Source organism: Rhinolophus sinicus, chromosome 14 (assembly GCF_057876585.1).
Source record: "Rhinolophus sinicus isolate RSI-liver-muscle chromosome 14, RSI-T2T, whole genome shotgun sequence".
NCBI lineage: Eukaryota > Metazoa > Chordata > Mammalia > Chiroptera > Rhinolophidae > Rhinolophus > Rhinolophus sinicus.
The window spans coordinates 130,269,301-130,290,976 of NC_142514.1; the positions used below are offsets into that span (position 1 = coordinate 130,269,301).

The following is a 21,676-nucleotide window of genomic DNA, read 5'->3' on the forward strand; positions in this document are numbered from 1 at the left end:
GTCTGACTAGGTTTTATTTTCGGGAAAACATGATTATGAGCTAGTCAGCCGCGCATCCCTTAGATTTCTCAGGGATGGGTGATAAACTAGATCTCAATGTTCCCCAAACTGTAGGGGACACATCGAATAATCTGAGGAGTTTCCTTAAAGAACTTCCATCTTGATTTGAGGTGAAGGAGGAATTACCCTTCACCTGCTCCTTTGGCAGACAGTGTAGAGCTAATAGCATGCCAAGAGCTCATTTCAAAAACTGTCCCCTAATTTCTAGCAATCTTTCCTCAGCCTCTCCAACTTCTTTTATAGACTGGAGTTCAGTGGTTGAAAGTATGAAACCAGTTTTCTGACTCATCATGTTGCAAGCTTGCATGGTGGTGTCACACTTTGCTTGCAAATACGGTATCCATTATATGGTCACCCCAGTTTAAACTGAGACTGAAAAAGTTTCATTTAAATATACCGTTTCAGTTATAATACCCCCCCTTTTCCCCCCTAAAATACTTGTTCCTTGCAAGTATAGTAGTGTAACTAACACAAACCCCATCATCATGGGAGGAGAATTCCATAAAAAGCATGGAAGGGCAGAGGTGGGAGAAGAGGGGCAAATGTTTGTAAGGCTTCAGATAAATTGATTTAGCGGTCTTGCTCTTATTCATTGTGTCCAATTAGTGATCCCTAAAGTGCTTTAAAATCCCCTAGAAGAGTTGTTGCTGCATGGTTAGAAGTGCCTCAAGCTAATAGCAAATGAGATAACACCTAACAGCCATTTTTTCATGACACCTAAAATCAGCTATAAACTGAGGTACAACCAGCAAGTAGTTCAATAGATAAATGTTATTACCACCATCCCAATAGCATGAAAATTTTTAGTTCAAAGAAATCATCCAAATTTCTAACCAAAATAATGAGTTAAGTTTATATGAGAAGATCACTCTTCCTATTTTAAAACTATAAAATAAAAAAATGCTGGATAAATTATTTAAAATTTTTTAAACATGCAAGAACAATAACTATTGTAAAAGTATGGTACTGGGGCACAAACACATAGACAGATCAATGAAACAGAACAGAAAGCACAGAAAGAGATCCAAATATACATGGGAAATTAAAGTATGATAAAGTCAGCATCTCAGATCAGTAGAGTAAAATGGATTATTTGATGAATGATGTTGGGACAACTGGAAAAAAATAAAAGATTTAAATGTAAAAATGAAGCCATAAAAATTCTAGAAGAAAATATTAGAGAATTTATTCATAATCTCAGAAATCATAAAATCAAAGACTGATAAATTGGGCACTATAAAATTACAAAATTTGCTCATACATATGCCCTACAAACAAAAGACTAATGACAAATGGGAAAAATATTTGCATCTTATATAAGTTAAAGAGCTGATTTCCTGAAAATGTAAAGAGCTCCACGACACAATAAAAAAATGGGCAAAGGATGTGAACAGGTGGTTCACATAAAAGGAAATTCGTATGGTTCTTGAACTTATGAAACTATATCCACTGGTGGTTATAAAAAGAGACATGGAAATTAAAGCTACAATGAGATACTATTTCCTACCTATAAGATTGGCAAAGAAGAAAAAGTTGGAAAACATCCCTGGTTGTCAAAGACGTGGGAAGTTAGGCATCCTCATGCAAGCCAGGAGGAGTACACTGAGTACAACCTCTATGGAGCGCCACGCCTATCAAAATAATAACAAATAGGCTGTTTGGACCAGCCATTTCTCTTTAGAGATACACATACATTCAATTACATAAATAGAAGAATATTCATTGCAGTAATGAGATATGTGTAAGGATATTCATTTCAGCATTATTTGTAATAGGAAAAGACTGGAAACAACCTAAATGCTTATGAGTAGAGGACTGGTTAAAAAATTATAGTACAACAAAACAAAGTAGCCATTGGGAGGATGACGAAATACTCATATGTACAGATCTCTAAGGATGTTCATGCTGGTACATGAAACAACAAGTGTAAAATCTCATCCATAGCATGCTGTTTGTGATATATTTGTATATATTGAAATATGCATAAAATATTTCTGAAAGATTACATAAGGAATTGGTAATAGTGGTTTTGTCTAGAGAGAGGATATGAGTGGCTGGGTGTAGAGGGGGTAGGAGAGTGTCACTCTCATTCTGTACTTTTCTTTTGAGGAGGAGAACCTTTTGAAAAATTATAACTCCAAGAGCAGACTGATTTGGGGCCAGATTTATGCTACCATTTGTGGTACAGAGGCCCTGAGCTGAGAAGCCTACATAAAAATGAGTCCAGAATTGGAGTGTCTGGACAGGGCCTCCTCCGCAGGGGATGATGGGAATGACCTCACATGAACCCTCTACAATGCAAGGCACCATCACCAGCTGGGCTTAGAACGGTCATCCACCCACAGGCCAGATTTCTCCCATTTGTACTATCCTTTGACTTTCCTGTCTTTGAGACTCTGGTGTTCTTTTAAGCCACAACGCTCACCTCAGTGACAGACAGGTGGTCTCATGGTTCCCAGAGCTACTCCTCGTAAACTTCATCACAACTGATTCCATTCTGTTCCATCCCCTCTCCACTTCCTGTCTCACGTTTGTTCTCCAGTGTTTTCTGACTACAACTTAGCATTTACTTGAACATTTCTCATTATGTAATAATTCTGGTTGTCCAGCCTGGCTAGATTGCTTTAGCATGCTTTGGTGAATTTCCTTTCTAATATAACCCAGTCCCAGGCCCCTCCTGCCTCAGTGGACTTACACCAGAGCAGGTGGAGGAGCACATAGACACCACCCACTGAATGAAATTTCCTCCTTGAAATCAGCTGCTTTCAGGGTTTTTCCACATCTGCCTCATCCGTTTACTTGCCTTTCTCAGTATCATAGGTAATCCTGGGATAGTTTCTTTACTCCCTCCCTCTACCTTTGCCTTTATTAGGCTCATGACTGCTTGTGCTAACAGCAGAGAGGAATGAATGATCCAAGGAGTACCCATTCTTTTCTTCTACGGAATGTCTGCCTTTTAAAGAATTTTTACTGAACTTGAACCAGCTTCGTTGCAACTGACCTGACATTTTCTCTGCATTCTCTTTAACTTTATTGATGTCATTTTGTAAGGAGATAATGAGTTTAGCATGTTTTTCACTCCCTGAATTCTTGTACTCTTCCCAATATTCCTTCTCACTGAGTTTCTCAAGTAGTAGTTTCTCAGTGTTACTTATTTGCAGTCGCATATCTGTTGAAAGAAAATCAAAACCCCATGTCATTTCTATTGTCCTTGCAACCATTATATGATACAATCTGATTTTATGAAGTTAGGGTCTGATATTAAAATGCTATTACCTCATAAATCCAATTTTATATGTACAACTTAAGGAAATTTAAACTATTCAAACAATTGTTTAAGTATTCCTCATGATTCAAAATCTTAGTAAAATTACACTTACAATTCTAAAGTAGATATGTGGTTTGGGGCTGTAATTGAGAACTATTTTAGACAATTAAACTATATGCCTAGGAACTCACAAGTTTAAATCATTCCTGTGATAACTTGATAAGGGTCCCATCTTGTACAATACATCACATATACTTTTTATTAGTAAATTGTGATTTTTTTTTCTGGCCATTATGCTTCTGGACAAAGTGATTTCACCTTGTATCGTTCCATGGTGTTTGGCAACCATTTTTGTAAGTAAGTTGTTTGATTCTGTCATCTAAAGTTCATTTGTGTAAAAGGATAGCATATGATAGTTATAACAATAGGTCTTCTCCCACCCCCACTTATAAGACACCAGAGTGAAATATAAGTTCCCCACTTAAATATGTACAAATATTAATTTATCTCTACTATACAAACTTTCAATTTGCCCCGGTACACTTGCTAAACCTGATATTCTACTTAATCGTAAGGCTCAGTATCATGCCTCTGAATATTCTGGGAAAGGAAGCATTACAAAGAGCCAGCTACCTGAACAGCTCTGTGGCTCTCGACTGCACACCACCTTGTTTGAGAGCCCCCTGATGGCAGCACCACGTCTTATTCATCTCTGTAAATCCACTACTGAGCACAGAGTCTGGCAATTCATTGGTGCTCAATAAATGTTCACGGAATGTCTGATGCATTTCAATCAGGCCAGTGGGGGTGAGCTTCTGTCCAGAGGTCCATAAGGACTCCAGACACATCTTTTTCCAAAGATGTAAATGAGATTACGTATTTTTAAAGTCCCTTAATAAATGGCACCTGTTATTGTCATTAAACAGTTAATACTCCTATAACCCGGATGGTCAGCCGTCCTCTTATTTGAGCAGACTGCTGCTGTCTCAGCCCTGGGCACATTCAGCTTTTGTGGGGAGTGTTAACTGATGTCACTAGAGATTTTGCAAGAGGTGGGTGTAGAGTAGTGACTGCTGTTCTCCTTTCCCAGAACCCCTCCTCCCTTCTCCTCTAGTGACACACTTCTCCTGCCTTTGCCAAACACGTAGCCCAGTTACAGCGACCCCTTCTCCTGATCATAAGGATTGGTTCAGGGGTGAGCATGTGCCCTTCGTAGAAATATTTTCACTGAAACTCGTGGAAAACATGTCTCTTTTGTCTCCATTTTGAGGTTATAAGGATGTAAGATCAAAGGTGTCTATGGTTAGAGTCCCAGCCTGGTGGGGACAATAGCCTCAGCAAAAGGAGCCAACTTTCAGGGAGGAGACTGAGAGAAAAGAAGAGGGATAAGAGAGGTGGGAGGATGGGGGAGGGCGAGAGGGGAGGAGAGGTAAGGAGGGGGAGGGGAGATTAACAACAAGCTGAGATCTGACAGCACGTGAGGCTGTGTCCACGTCACTAGCGCCCTGCCCCTTTCTGCTTGATGTATGAAAAAATGAATACACTCTTGATGCTTAGGCCAATTTGGGTTGGATTTTTATCCTTGCAAGTGAAAGAGTTACAAAAGTTGGACGAAAGTGGTTACATCAGTACTTCTCAAATCCTACTGTGCGTAGGAATTCCCTCGGATCTTGCCGTGAGGCAGCTTGTGCTTCACTAGGTCTGGATGGGCCTGATGCACTGAAACCAGCGGTCACGTGAAGCTGCGGCTGCTGCTTCACAAACTAAATTGAGTCACAAGCGACTACCTGGCATGTAACACAACCTTTTCAGACGTGTCTGTGGTCTCCTTTCCCTCTCTTCCTCCGCATCTGTGGGCTTCTTTCTTTCTTGGACCACACGCACGCGCAGTCCTCCTCTGCTGTGTTTACTCATCCCGCTCCGCCCCAGGATTGTATGACACACACCCTTGGCACTCAGTCCAAACCATAAACAGGCACACCTCAACTAACGGGGCCCATTCCTCTTCAAAGGCAGTTTAGTGAGCACATCCGAGTATCAGTTTTGGTCCCACTCCCGTCTCAAGGGACTTGTTAAAATATCCCTTCCAAACTTAAGCAAAACTCCCCTGGAGCGGAGCCCTGCAAAATACAGTATCTACAACCTCATGACATCACTGTTGCCCGTAAAGAGACTTGGGTAGGAGGAGGTTTATGAGAACAGTTTGGAGATTCTGAAGTTTGCTGATTCATGTTTGGTTATGGTAACTATTTCATTCAAAACAACAAATATCTATGAATGGAATGCCTGCTCTGTGCAAAGTGCTTGTGTAAGAAGGCTCTCTGAAGTATTTGGAGAAATTTAGGGAAATCTAGTCGCTTGTCTTGCCTCCCAGCTTTTAGTACTGCTTTCTGATAGCACTCAAGTCTCTTTCTCATGTTTTCCAGCTTCCTAGAAGAGATGGCATTTATGGAAATTCTGGCAAAAATCGTTTTAGAAATCTTAGCAGCAAGTTTGGGATGAAGGAATAGGAGTTAAAAAGAAAAATACAGATACCAAGCCTGTGTGTGACTTACCTCAAGGACCATGGTAGCTCCTAAGCCCATGTCCTGGGTTTTTCATCATTCTGCACCTAGCATCATTTCTACCCACGCCCTCTAAACGTCCCCTTTTCCAACTCGAATCCCTCTTTCCCCATCTAAATGGGAGGCTTAGCTCCCTTAGAGATATGGGGTGGGGGAGAGCTTCGGCGTTATATTCACCTTATCATCCCCAAATCCAAAGTGAGGCTGAAGCCATAGAACAAGAGAATTTCCCAAAAGAAGGAACCAATCCTCACCGCGAGGAGTTCCGAGTGGCATCTAACGGGACATTGTCCAGTGTCTAAAAGCCTGGCGGTGTAGGTAAATGCTGCCCATTTACCTACATGTGTTTATGGTGATAATGATGTCATCTGAAATATGTTCCCAGCATTATGAACATGTTAGGAAACAGAAGCATTAATATCATCAAGAAATAGCTTGATACAGCTTTATGATAATTTCCCAAGTCCCTAAATCACCTTTCAAGTTTTGTTCCTGGTCTCTTTCAAACTTCCACTTTTCCTTCATTGCTGTTTCAACATCGTTTCTTGTTACAACTGTTAATCCTTCTAACTTGTCTTCACTCAGTTCTTTCAGGAGGTCCCGTATGTGCCAAGTCTGTTCATTCTTTAAGTGTCTGTTCTGTCGTGAAAATCAACAGTAGTTACCTGTATCTGCTAAAGTATTTATATTGATTTTACTCAAAATAGAGTCATACATTGAGGCTTGCAAAGTGAGAAAGAAACATTTAATGAAATAAGTTATACAATAATATCTCTAAAAGTTTATGGAAGGTGGAAGACTTGAAATTAAACCTATCAAAACAGTAACCACAGAATAGGAATTCACATTAAAAAAATTGTGCTAGTAATCTACCAGGCTACCACCCTCCTATCATAGGATCACTGAACATTAAAATTAGACCTTGGATATTAATTTCTTCAGTCTCCCAATAATACCGTTCTTCTCCAGTCATCATCTATTTAATCAATACTTATGGAGCATCTAGCATGTGCCAAGTAGTCCTCTATAAAATAGGAATATATCAATGAACAAAATGGACAAAAAGTACTGCTCTTGTGGAATTTACATTATTCTTTGCTTTTTTCACAAATGACCCTAATTCATTTCTTTTAGGGTGATGGTTACTTGCCATTCCAATACTTACACACTTGAAATATGAGCTGGGTTCCTCTGTGGATATTCCATTTATGTTTCTAAGCTTCTTATTTAATCAAGTCAGAGTTTACTCTTGCCCTTGCTATCTTATTATGTATATACAAATATATTTTATTGTTTGTGAACTCAGTATTTTCCTTGTAATTTTCTATTTTTTTTAATTAAAATTTTTTTTTCAATTACAGTTGACATACAATATTCTGTTTCAGGTGTATATCATAGTGATCAGACATTTATATAACTTATGAAGTGATCACCCTGTTAAATCTAGTACCCAGCTGGCACCATACATAGTTATTACAATATTATTGATTATATTTCCCGTGCCATATTTTACATCCCCCTGTTTTTAGAACTGGCAATTTGTCCATCAATTTGTACATCACTTCTTCTTTCCTTGTAAATTTCTTAGCCTCCCTTTAATTTCTAATACTCATTTCTCTGGTGTCTCTCCTTCAATTTTTAAACCTAATAAAACACATATACTTAAAATATTTGAATAATTCTTTTAAAATTACTTATTTTTCCTATAATTCAACATGCTCTTTACGATAACTTTTTCAATATTATATTATATTTTATTTTATTTCTGATATACATATCTTTTATTCTCTTGACTTACTTGGATACTTTAAGGAGTATTTTCTTTCCCAAAATTGATTCTGTAGGCCAGTGCATCTCAAGCTTTAATAAGTATACCAAGCACTTGGGGATCTTGTTAAAATGCAGGTTATGATTCAGTAAATTTGGCACAAAGCCTGTGATGCTGCATTTCTTATAAGTTCCAGGTGATGCCAAGTCTGCTGGCCCATAAGTAACACTTTGAACAGCAAAGTTCTTTCAGAGAATTTAAATACTTATGATTTATTGATAGTGCTAGAGTCTACTAAGCCTTTGTTCTTTATTACTTAATCCAACAAACTTTAAATTTGAGAACTGAAAAACTTGATTTCTTAAAACTGTTTAGCAAAAATTGGCACTAGTTTAATAAACTCCTCAGATAGGATTTAATGTAACATTAATGCTCTTTAAGTTATTCCATAGGTTGTGTGATAGGATTATTTCAGTGCATTGAAATTTTAATTTAAAACTTTGATAAATTGAATAAAAGCAACAGGCAATTAACTTTATGATGCTCAGTATTGATAAATACAGGCAAACAGAAAAGGACTGGGACTGGATAGGCTTTGAATGATTTCAGAAAATGGGAACAAAGATTAAAAAGATATGATAGTCAAATTTAGTGGTTTAACTTCTCTGATCTTTTGTTCACAATATTCTAAAGTACAATCATTATTTCTGTCTCTGAAGAATTTTTAATACCAAAGGATTCATAATATGACAAATCTGAAAACTGAATCTCCTTCTTTCTAATCCACTCTTTAAAATCTTATTGAGAATGCCATAAGCAGGAATGTTGGAGTAAAGACCTCCAAAAATCCTCTCCTTCATAAAAGCAATGAGAAAATTGGCAAAATTATCAAAATCAACTTTTCAGAACTCTAGAAATTAAAGTCTTACAATAACTCCTAGGAAGTATTTATTCAAGAAAAATTGTTGAATTTGGGTAAGGAGCTTTGTGGCATTTTAACTTTCCCTTAATATTGGCAGCTCCACAGTCATGATAAAAACCATCAGCTTCGCAGCCTGGGGTGGCGGGTTAGGGAGAGAAGAGAAGGGAGCAGAATTCTTCCAAAGCCCAATCCCTAAACAATGATCATAATTTGACCTATCTGGTAGTTTCCTGACCAACCTCAGTAGCAAAACTTGTCTTTATTTGACCTGACTCAGAGTTTTCCCAATATGTGAATAGCCTTTCCCCAGACTGATGTTTGTCAAAAACAATCAGAGGCAATTGTTGAACTTTATAGTTTCCTGAGGTGGTAATAACAGTTGGGGTAAACAACAGCTGACAAAAAATCTTTAAAGGAAAATGAGATGAGATGTCCATAGGGGGTTTTGAAAGCTCTGCCATATTCTTGGGACTCCAAAAGGCTACATGCACCTACATGCATGTATAGTGCTGTGAGCATACTCAGGGTTGTGCATGTGCTCAGGAAAGACCTAAGAAGGCGGTAAGTGCTCACCTCTGGTTGACCTTGAGGCTCTGATGAAGGAAGAAGTAAAGATGAAGGTGAAGTTGTAAATTGCCTGGCTGAGTGTAGAAGGCAGGTCCCAACAATCACACAGAGCCCCTCAGCAAAGGCTGGGAAATTTATTGGTTAGAGACATTTAAAAAAATCTCTGTCCAATCATTAGCTGACCACTAAGCTAAGCAAACAAAGACTGCCATGGCCACACATAACAAAAAATGTAGGCTTCACAGAACTAGTTAAGAAAAGTCACTAAACAAACAACTACAATGAACAACAATAACAAAAATTATAAAAAAAACCCGGGAGAGAGAAGAGAACCTAATTTCCAGAGTTGTCACATTAAAATACTAAAAATGTCCAGTTTTCAACAAAAAATTATGAGGAATGTAAAGAAAAAAGGAGGTATTATCCATGCACATTCTTACTGGGATTTTTATTATACACAGGGGTGAAGGGTGGTCAATAGAAACTGTCCTCGAGGAAGCCCAGACATGGGACTTTTTAGACAAAGACTTTACATCAGCTATCTTAAATATAATTCAAAGAGTTAAAGGAAACCATGTCTAAAGAACTATAGGAAAGTATGAGAATGATGTCTCACCAAATAGAAAATAGCAATAAAGAGAAATAAATTATTTTTTAAAAAGGAACCAAATAGAAATTCTGGAGCTAAAAAGTATAATAATTGAAATGAAAAATTCAGTCAAGGGGCTCAATCAACATCTGATTCAAGCAGGCAGAATATTGTTCAGTCATAAAAAGGAATGAGGTCACATGCTATGCACTGAATGTTTATGCCCCTCTCCCCTGCCCCAAATCCACATGTTGAAGCCTTCGTCCCCAATGTGATGGTATTTTTGAGGTGAGCCTTTCGGAGGTAATTAGATTTAGGTGTCATTATGGTAGAGCCCCCATGATAAGATTACTGCCTTTATAAGAAGAGGAAGAAATCAGAGTTCTCATTCCACCACTATAGGCAAAAGCAAACAAATAAAAAGAACCTTGATCTAAGTCTTATGTCTTATACAAACATTAACTCAAAATGGGCCGTGATTTAGGTGGAAAAGGTGAAACTATAAACATTTTAGAATAAAACATAGGATAAAATCTTTGGGATCTACGGTTAGGCAAAGAGTTTTTAAAGTTGACATGAAAAGTATTCATATAAGGAAAAATTGGTAAACTGAACTGCATTAAAATGAAAAACTCCTCTGAGAAAGACTGTTATAAAGATGAAAAATTATGATACAGACTAGGAGAAAATATTTGCATATAACATATCCAACAAAGGACTAGTATCTAGAAGGTTATCTACCTACCTACCTACTTACCGACGTATCTACATTTTAAAAAATTCTCACTACTCAGCAGTAAAAGAAAAAAATCGAATTAGAAAATAGGCAAAAGACACAAAGATAAATTTCACCAAAGAAGATATATAATGAGCACATGAAAAGATGTTCAACATCATTAGCCATTAGGGAAATGCAAATTAAAACTATAATGAGACATCACTACTCACCTATCAGAATGGCTAAAATAATAGTGATATCACTAAATGCTGGCAGGTATGCAGAGAAACTGGATCACTCATATATTGCTGGTGGGATTGTAAAATGGTTCAGCTACACTGTTAAAAAGGATGCCAATTTCTTACAAAATGAAACATTTGCTTACCATACAGCCCAGCAGCTGCACTCTTGGGCATTTATTTGGGAGAAATGAAAGCTTATGTTCACATAAAAACCTGTACACAAATACCTATAAAAGCTTTATTTGTCATAGTCAAATACTGAAAGCAACTCACATGTCTTTCAATAGGTAAATGGTTAAACAAAATGTAGTACACCCATGTCATGAAATACTACTCAGCAATAAAAAGAGACCAACTCTAATAATACACACAACAACCTGGGTGCATCTCCAGAGAATTATGCTGAAGGAAAAAAGTCAATTCCAAAAGATTACTTACTGTATGTTTCCATGTATAAAAAAATTCTTGAACTGAAAAAATTATAAAAATAGGTTCAGGAAGGGGTAGAATTGGGAGGAGAGTGAATGGCTATAAAAGGACAACATGTGGGATGCTTGTATTGATGGAGATGTTCTGTAGCTTGACTGTCTCGATGTCAATATTCAATATTAACATTGTAGTTGTGATATGTATTGTACTATAGTTTTGTAGTACGTTACAGGAAACAAGATAAAGGGTACACATGATGTCTCTGCATTATTCCTTATAATTGCATGTTAATCTATAATTACCTCAAAATAAAATGTTTAATTTAAAATGAAGATCAATCGACAACTGAAAAATAAACCATTTGTTATTCTTCAAGCAAGTCTCAAAGATTCCACTTTCTTGAATGAAATAGATTTATGTTTTCTTAGAAATAAATTTAATTACTTTGGCTTGACAGAAGTTATTTTAAAATGAAATATTTGTAGAAACTTGAATCATAGCAATGAAAATATCCTTTGCCAAACGATTGCACTATTAATCTTTTTTCCAAATATGAGCTTTTCCACTTATTTTTGTAAAAGTGGAAAATTCCTTTATCACGTATCTTCTGAATAGTAAATAAATCTTTATTAGATTTTACTTATGTTAGTTAATTTTAGCAAGGCAACATTAAATTTCTAAATTAAATTTCAGCTCGAAAATATTTACCATGATACACATAGGCAAAACATTTACAAAGATATTGATAATTTAAAAATCATTACATACAATTCATAAAGAAACATATAATAACTAAAGAAATTTTTTTCTTTAATTTCCATAATTAGCACAATACTTCTCAAAGTGAATTCCAGTTCTTTTACATCAAATTTTTAACACAATGACTATTCTTTTCAAACATGTAATGTTTTTATTTGTAAATTAAAACAGCATCACATGTCCTAAAAATGTAATTGAAAATTTTAGAAACATTTCTAAAACTGATATAGAAACATTACTATATCATATTTGCCATTATATGTAAATTTAATAGCATCTATACTAAACTTCCCAAATCCCATATGAATTTCAAATGGAAGGGAAATGTGTCTGATAACACATTACAAAATTCACTATGTCTGAAAAATTATTTTGAGCTACATATTGAAATAAAATTTAGTTAGATATATCCACCAATATGCTAAAAAGATGTTTATCTTATACAGTGAAGTAAATAATTTATTGTTTGAGGTAAGAATAATTATCACATTATAAAATAGAAAAAAGGCGATTCAGTAAATAAGCTACAAAACAGATTAGTTTTGTTTTGATATAAGGCCATCTCATGGGCTTTACCCTTTTAACTTTCTAAGACTCACAAGAACAAGAACAGAACTTGCCAAAATAGTACACAGAGCTCCCATCAATTCACCCAGCTTTCCCCAGTGATAACATATAACCATAGTACGTTATCAAAACCAGGAAATTGACACTGGTACAATGTTTTTAACTGAACTGGAGATGTTATTTGGATTTCACCAGTTTTCACATGTGCTATTTTTTTTAGTGTATAGAATTATGAAATTTTATCACATATACAAAAGAGAATTATTTCCACATAGATGGAACTTGAAGCCATGGTATTAAATAAGATCACCCAGAGAGAGAGGTTAGACTGACCGGGAAGGTTGAAGATGAGAACCCTGGTAAATACCTTAATTATGGGTGGGTCCAGGAAAAACACAATGAATAAAAAACAGTAAGAAATGGTCAGAGAAGCAGGAGGAAAATTAAGGGAGAGTGATGTCCTGGAACCCAAAGGAAAAAGTTTCAAGATGACAGGAGCAACTGACTGCGGAAGGGATGAGGGGTAACAACTACAAAGAGTCCATTGCACCTGGCTCACTGGTCATTAATAGCTTTTGCTGGAGCAGCGATGATGCGATAGTAGGGGTGAGAAAATGAATTAGGAGGTAAGGAAGTAAGTGGACAGAATGAACTATAAAATGTCTAATGAGGTAAATGTAACAATGAATGCAAACAGAGAGAAAGAAAGATAATGAATGAGGTGACAGTCTAAACATGTATAGGAAGGGATGATGAACAGGAAGGAAGAGGGGCATTTCTGATTTTGACATAACTGAAGAGAAAAATATCTTACTAATGGGTCATGTTTAATTTAGCCATTTAAATACATGTGACCTCAAAAAATTTTCCTTTCACTGGTGTTGGTGTGAATCAACTCTCCCTTTCTTGAGCTAATCCCTCACGGAAACAAAACCTTTGTTTCTGGTTCCAATTGATGGGCTATGGCAAAGTAATTCCTTAGTCCTTTCCACAACTAAATAGAAATCCCAAAGTTGACCTAGGAGTTCCAATGCTGACCACTGAGAGACATGCATTGGTCCCTTGATGGCAACTCATTCCTCTTTCGTGCTCTGGATGGACTTACTTCATCATGTGGAACCGACATCCAAGCACCTAGGCCAAACTTCTCCTTTCCACTCCCATCTATAGCCCTGAGTTTCTATTTTAGTCCCGATTACAAGTGACAGATCCGTAAGAATCCTGACAATGTCAGGGGCACAGTTATATCACCACCAGGGCTTGTCTTGCCCAATAACTATTTGCTGAATGAATGAGCAAATCAGCCCTATGGGAAGACAAGAATCCCTGTTTTACAAAAGGAAAGTTGAGGCTCAGTTTTGGCCAAAATGACATTAGCAGTAAGTTGTACAGTCAGGATGCAAACTCAGATCTCTGACTCCAGGTTTCATTAAAATTTGTAGATGTAGGGTTTTTAGACAAAAGCCAAATAAAACAGTTAAGTGTAGAAGTTTCAGGGTTCACATAAAATAAATGATTTAATGGGGGACACCCTCAGTATTTCCTCATTGGTGAAACCCTTTAAGAGTGGAGTTGTGTTCATTATAATTTATGGCTTCCAAACTTTATTTCTGTTGGTCTTTACTTCTGATAGTCATATACAGCACCCCTTTGAAATTCATTTTAAACTGATTTATAAAAACAATGTATCATCTTAAACATTGGTCATGTTAACAACTGAGACTGTACTTTTCAAATACTATTAACATGTGTACAATCTCTGAAAATCTAAAAGAAAACAGATACAAAAATTAAAAATAGAGAACCAATGTTTTATAATTTGGTTAAATAAGAAATTGAAAGGTAAACATGGGTTCAGAGCTTTAAAATTTCAACATAAGACAGTGTCCTCATGAGCTAAATAACATAATTTAAGCTGACTTCCTTTGACATTATAATTAATATATTAACAGTATCTTCTTCTTGCCTTACATGTACCAAAAAAAACTCACCTTAAATAGATTGTAAATGAATCAATTCTAAGTACTAAATAAGATAATTTCCTGGAGTACATTTCATCATAATTCACAATTTTTTAAAGCATTTGTGTAAATGTTTAATGACTAGATGTAGGCTTTATACTCACTCTTTCATGATACTTTTGGTTCTTTTCTCTGAGTCTCTTTATTTGAACCATGAATCGTTCTACTATACTTTCCTTTATTTGACAGCTGATAATAAACAAAGATAAGATTTGTTACAATTACTTATCTTAGGAAAATTAAACAGACAAAATTTAAAATTAAATTATTTGAATTGACATAAAGTATTAAATGTATTATAAAAACCTATTTAGGGATAAGAACTTTTCTTTAGTGATTAGGTGTTCCTGAGAATATTTTACTCACTCAAATATATATTAGAGAGATCACTTCAATTTTTTTTTCCAAATCAATCATTTTTAATGCATAGCCATAATTTTGATACTTTCTAAAGATCTATAAATAATTCAACTTAAAGAGAACCTGGGAAAGGGCATACAGAAAACATGCTTTCCAGAATTCTAAAAATATTCAGACAAAATAGCAAAACAAAGATTTTATAAGAGCACGTCCATCTTCTTTGTTTGAGGTAAACAAATGAGGCATACCTATTGGTTCAAGTTCATTAGTATACCGTCTCTTCTATAATTAATAAAAGCTTCTTTCCTGACACTAATACCTTTCATTAAAACCCACAGTATTTGTTGAGCATCTGTTAGGTATGAAAGAGAGATAGAAAAGTGCAGAAAGACTTTGGTATAGACTATTTGGTAACTATTGGAAGTGTTAAGTATATCTCTATACTCGTATCTCTATTACCTAGTAAGTCTTATAACTTTAAATCCGAGACCAAAATAAGGCCACAGAAATAGCTCTATATAAACCACTTGCCTCAATTAAAACAAACAAAATGATCGCACTTCTGTGGTGTAGAGAACAGAGGAGTGGTTAAAGATTGAGAAACTCTGGTTTTCAATCTTGTTCCTACCACTTCTTACCTATCTAACCTCAGGCAAGTCAGTTCCCTGAGCCTCAGTTTTCAAGCTGTCCGTGCAGGTAACAATACCCAGCTCTACACATTTTTTATAAGGATTAAAATAAGAAATCATATGTGAATATTTCTTCCATAAAGTAAGTACTTGGTAAATTTCAGTTGAATTTGAATCTTACTTCCTCAGCCCTTCCCACAAAATATCATTTATATTTGTGACATTGTATACTTAGTATAGAGAAAAATAAGGCTCCTGCTTTCCAAATGATGAGAAAATGCCATATAAAAACAAAGCAAGCAAATCCTTTAGTGGAAACCAGAGCTCTATTTGGATACTATGAAACTTGGATTGTAGACTTGGTTCTCCACTAAACTGCCTCTGAATCTATTTAGGCCTTGGCTGATGCTTCTGTAAGTAAGAGAATTGAAGGAGATGAGAGGAGCTTTATGGTTCCTGTTCAGTTCCACAATTCCGCAGTTTAAGTTGATCAGTTTTCCCTTTCACGCCGTCATACATACAATGTAGATTTAATGAGCAGCTGCTTATGTGCCCAGCATTGTTTTAGGCAGTACAGAGATTGTGAGGAACAGTGCCTTCATGATCCTTGCTCTATAGGGGAAATAAGAGGATATAGGAACGACAATAGACGGAAGAACTATTATAGATAGGGTGGTCTCCACACAATCGTAAGAAATAAGGTTATAAGGTAAGTATAAGCAGCCATCTTTCCTTCTTACTTAAAGCTTAGATGTGCAAACATTTTGAAAGAGTGCCTTCTCTACCTTGCATTTTTAGGGAGAAAAAAAAAGATACTATAAATGAAAATTATCTGAAAAGAACCTATGAAATATGTGCTAATTACCACATAATTTCTGCAGTTATAAATATGACAATGGTAATTGTCTGCATGGGTGGAGAAGGCAACTGAATCTCAAGTATGTGGTCTCCATTGGTTTGAAACTGTGAGCCTGCCTGCCTTTGTGACGACTGAACATGCAAAGATTGGACTGGAGACTGCATCCAGCCCAAACCCTAGATATTGCATGGGACACACTTATACTAAAAAACACACACATGTATTTGTCGTTTATTTGAAATTTAACTTGGCACCTGTATTTTTATTTGCTATATCTGGCCACCCTACCCTTAAGGCTATCATCCCTCCCCTCAGAGCAGTTAGGAGCAAACAACCCAGGGCTTTGTCTGGTGTTCCTTTTGCATTGAGCAGTTGGGAAAGATCTGAGTGGCATCAGCAGGCTTTGGGGAATTCTGAGACGCCCCAAAGGTTTTGGTGGCTTCATTGCCCCCCTTCTGTAGCGCATGGTAATTGCAGGTCTAACTTGGCCTAGCCTCTCCTTGGAACTCACTTCGATCTCCTCAGGCCTCATGAAAAGAAGGATTTACCAAGACGCAGATGAAGCTGAACTTCAGAACGCCACACTATTAGCCACTGTGGGAATTCAAGCTTCACCGTTCTCTATACTTCTTCCTTTACCTATCTCCCACATCTACTCAGTACCCGAGGAACTCACCTGTCACACTACATGCTGAAGCAAGATAAACCGGGGAGGTAATATATACTAAAGCGGTTTGAAAAGGATACAGCACTATTCTAAAGCACCAGGCTATGAAATTGTTAGTGACACAATGTGTCACCTTTCCCCTATCCTCCCTCTATTATTAAAATGTTAGCAATGTGTCAACTTTCTCCCTCTATGCAATTTCGTTGAGAATTCTGAGAAGGAAAATAAATTTGGATTCTCCCCGCATCTCTACTTTTATCTATTTTTTAACCCATAATCATATCCACACCTATAGCTATATCTATATCTATATCTATACCCATACTCCTTGTAGAAAACTGGGATGAAAACAAATATAAAGGAGAAAATAAAAAGCATCACAACTCAGAGACGATCACCTTGCAGATTTAACACTGGCAGTCTCAGCTCTTCACAAACAACCATAGAAGTTTATGAGCTTATTTTCTTGGGTTAGATTAAAAAAAAGTTCAATCGCTCAGAAATCATTGACTACCTACTATGTGCTCTCTGCTCTTTGTTAGGGGCTGAGAATGTATCAGAGAAATATTAGATGCCACCAGGGGACCCTTGGACAGTCTTTCCTTAGGCGATGAGGGGGGTGTCTTGGTGATTTCTTATGTGACCTGGGAACACATGGAATGAGTACATGTCACTAGCAGAGCACAGTACAGCAAGGCCTTGGCTGTTCCAGTCCATCAGATTATTTATTCGGTTCTAACAAAGGAAAGAGAACAAAAGCATGGGATGTTTAATTTAGATCTTGCACTAGATCATGAGAATTTTTAAATGTTGGCCTCCTTGTAAACCTCTGTTATTGAGGAGAAAGACTGGCCTCTGGCTGACCCAGAAGAGAGAGAAAGAGTTGTAAGTGGATGTCATCTCTATAAACTGTGGGAGCAAATTAGAGAACAGGTTGTATTCACGGAATCTGACTTTTTGGCCACCTATCCTAAGACGAGATGGGGAAAGTTTTCAGTTATGTTGAGAAATAAGTGTGGGTAGTATCTGGTTATTAATGTTATCGGAAGTAGAAAATAAAAGGGAACTTTGTTAAAAGCCCCTTTCCATGGATGTTTCTCTCTCAGTGTTCTGACCTTTTCACTCACTGCCTTCCAAAAAGTTTAGAGTCTCTCAAGATGGATTTTCCCTGAATGTTGTTAAAAACAATCCTCTTACACAAAGACCTAGTCACCAGCATCACGGATTCCCCATTTCAACCTTGTCCCCTCCAATACATGGCTTACCATTTCCAAATCCCATGTGTTCCACAGGGAGGGCTCTGCTTATCTGACCCTTGTCTAAACCACCAGAGTCCGCGCTTGCCCTCTCTCCCTTCTCCCCCTTCTCTCATTTCCTGGGCTGTGAGAAGGACTTCCTCACCCCGTGTCTTTTCTATAAGTCTTCCTTCCTACCGCGCTATGTCTCCTTAACACCTGTTCCTTTCCTGGAGATCAGCTTAAGCATTGCTTCCTCATACCAGCTTTTCCTGACCCCTCCAACTATGTGAAGTCCTTTAGTTATACCATTACACAGAACCCTACACTTTTCTTTCATAGAACCTTAATTATAGCTGTGTTAAGTTTTTTTCAACAGCTTGAATTAGCTGTTTAATGTCTGTCTCCCATGGTTCCCCAGGGCAGGGATCGCGGGTCGCTGTTCCCTGTCATCCTTGTACCCAGCACTTGCCTAGTAACTTGGGAAACATTCAAGTATTAGTTCAATAAATACCTGAATGAAGTACATTCTGATCTGGAAACACACTGACATGTAATCACTCCCTAAGAATTACACATTGAAACACCTACCCTAAGCCAACAAAGTTGAGACTCAAAAGCTCTCAAGGGGCTGACTCTCCATTAGGTGGATAAAACATAAACACAGAATAGGTATCACCTCTAATTTTGTGTCCAGCTCCTGGGAGCAAAATGTTAAGAAATATTATCCTTATTAAAAATAACTCTCTCTAAATCATTTGGATTTGATCTGTAGCTATTTGGAAAGAATGCAAATTGGAATGTCTGAAAATGAAAAGTTAAATAAAGAAGAAAAATTTCTACTGTTTACTTTTCTATGAATGTACGTTGACTATTCTATGTTGTATTTTAAAAGGTAGGCCAGCAAGCTGTTGTGTATATTTGGGAGAGTGACCAATAATACAGTGGAGGGAAGGAAAAAGGGAGGGAGCTCAAACCACATTAATGAATGCTGTTCCATAGCTACGACTTGGACTGTTATCGTCAAAGTTTCAAAAACTTTTAAAAATATACACAGAACACAAGAGTGCAGTTATGCCTCCAGTCTACCTCCAGTCCAGCTCCCTTGACAGCTTTGAGTGCATCCTTTTCCATTTGGAGTTATAAGTCTTAACAATGATTGTCATTTATATATGGAAATCTTCGCATTTAATAATCTAAGCTTACTGATAGTCTAGAAGCGTTTCACTGATAGGAAATTTCACTTCTTTTGGTGGCCCATATTGAATATCCTTTTTGTCTGCTTTCGCTGTCTTTTCCATTGCATTGCTTAGCTGGTAAGAAATGTACCTGTTTAGAAAAGACACATAGGAAAAGTAAATCAGCTCTGTCTTTGCCCCTCTACTTGTGTTTACTCAAGATAAGGCACGGCTAAAACTTAATTTAAAACGGGCTCTTCCATCCAGACCGCTTCCTTGTCCCCACACCTAACATCCGCCACAATATGGGGGCATCCAAATCCACTGGATTCTTGAGTCTGGTGAGGTCTATGTTTAGCCCAAGTACAGCACCCCTACCCAAAACTGGCTGAGACTCACTCCCTTATGTTACACATCTACATCTGTTGCCCCCGTCAAGCTTCTGTACAAGCAAGAACTGAACTTTTTCAACCATTTTATTTCTCCACAGTGCTTGACAGAATGCACTGCATGTGGCAGCAACTTGGTAAATGTCTGTTAATTTTTTTAAATTAAGACAAAGGAAAAGCACAACTTTCAATGAGCACCAAGAAACCAGGATCCAAAGGGATTATGTTTGGCAAGGATTGTTATAAAGAGCAAATAAGAGCACATATTAAAGTGTTTTTTAACTTCTGAAGAGGTTTACATATGTAAAATAATAATGTATTATCAATAACAGTAACTTTTCATTAGCTATTAATTGCTTTTGCATCTAATGATAAAAAATTATCAGAAACAATATTTTTATAAAGGGGAAATCAGGCCCAATGTTATAGTAAACAGGAGTACTTCAAAGATTTGGTATAGGTACAGAAGAACTTTTTTTCAGATTATAATCTTCTTTGACAGATTTTTATCTTCCAGTTTCCATTCATCTCAAAATAAATAAATAAATAAGTGCCTAACTTTCAGTCAATGTATTAATAGTTGGGTGTGGCAAAAAGCACATAATCTTTGTAATTATGTGTTAAAATGACTAGAAACTCTGTGAGAGTGGGAATGATGTAATTCTTGCGTGTTGCTATATTTCCCCACGTAGCGTAATAGATGCACCATAAATCCTTGTCAAATGAATAAATGAATGGACAGATGAATGAATCCGGCAGACATGTTTTAATCCGAGATCTAACCTCTAGTATCTATGTAACCTTGAGTAGGTTATTTAACCTTTCTGAGCTTCAGTTTTGTCGTTTGTAAAGTGAGAACAAAAATCTCATTCTGAAAGCTGTTTTAAGGATTAAATAAGCTAATATTTATAGGGCACCTAGCATAGTGTCTGACATATAGAAAGAGCTTTATTACACCCCCCTTTAGTTATAGCCCCAGCTCATGCTTCTTCAAATTTCAGGTAACTGTAAAGCACAAATGGCTGCCTGCTGCCAAGTATGACGATATGTGGAAAGGCTAATCCATGTGGTTTGCTATTGTCAACATTCATCATTGACTTGGATCACTGAATTGGCAATCTACATAGATTATTCAGATCCACAGTGGAAAAACTCTCTGAAATGAAAACACACTTTTTCCCTGTCGACATGCTGCTTGCACACCCAGGCCTCCAGTGAGGCTCAGTCTTTGTGTCTGAGACTTTTCTAGCCAAGAGTGTTCATCTCTATATTCTAATGGATGCATATGTGAACGCAGATGTACTACAGTGCCTTTCAACTGAAAAATCACACAGGTGACACAACAAAAAGATTTAATGTATTAAGACAAGGGAATATATTCACTGGTATCTTCTCAGATATGAAAATATTGAGAAGAATACCATAAGCTACAAACCAAAATGTGTCATTATATTATCACAGTTCACAGAAATTTACCAGCTAAGACAAAATTGCTTTCTTTTGTTTCAGATGCAGTTGAATTTTTATATTATTTTCTATATAGAATTAGAATTTTTAACTTGACTATTGCACAAAAGATAGCACACTGACAATTATTTCATTTTACAATAACCTACTATTTAACAATAATTTTTACTGCAAAATATTTTATTTAAAAGCTAAAACAAATGCCAACATTAATCTCTAATTTTCTTTCTGAGTCATATGGAAGAGATCAAAGTGTTATGGTTCCCACCTGTGGCACCCATCTGGTGCTGGAGGAAAAAATGATCTCATCTTGCTCAATTACCTCAGTTACCTGGCTCTTATGTTTTTCAACTCTCTAATGTATAATTAGTTACCTAACTGCAGCTCATGGCAAAGGATTTTAATAAAATATGAATGA

The 21,676-nt window shown here is 36.7% G+C and overlaps 1 protein-coding gene and 1 long non-coding RNA gene across 2 annotated transcripts in view; one reads left to right on the forward strand and one right to left on the reverse strand.

Moving 5' to 3' along the window:
• The window catches only part of LOC141572209 (uncharacterized), a 58,875-nt gene that overhangs the window by 32,029 nt on the left and 5,170 nt on the right, over positions 1 to 21,676 (forward strand). The window lies entirely within an intron of this gene.
• CCDC83 (coiled-coil domain containing 83) overlaps positions 1 to 21,676 on the reverse strand; it is a 43,637-nt gene that overhangs the window by 18,489 nt on the left and 3,472 nt on the right. The window contains exons 2-5 of the mRNA XM_019739561.3: positions 19,431 to 19,553; positions 14,579 to 14,663; positions 6,369 to 6,531; positions 3,062 to 3,229 (exon numbers count right to left, since the gene is read on the reverse strand). Coding sequence (XP_019595120.2) covers positions 3,062 to 3,229; positions 6,369 to 6,531; positions 14,579 to 14,663; positions 19,431 to 19,525 — 511 coding nt within the window. The 5' untranslated portion in view covers positions 19,526 to 19,553. The remainder of the gene's footprint in view (positions 1 to 3,061; positions 3,230 to 6,368; positions 6,532 to 14,578; positions 14,664 to 19,430; positions 19,554 to 21,676) is intronic.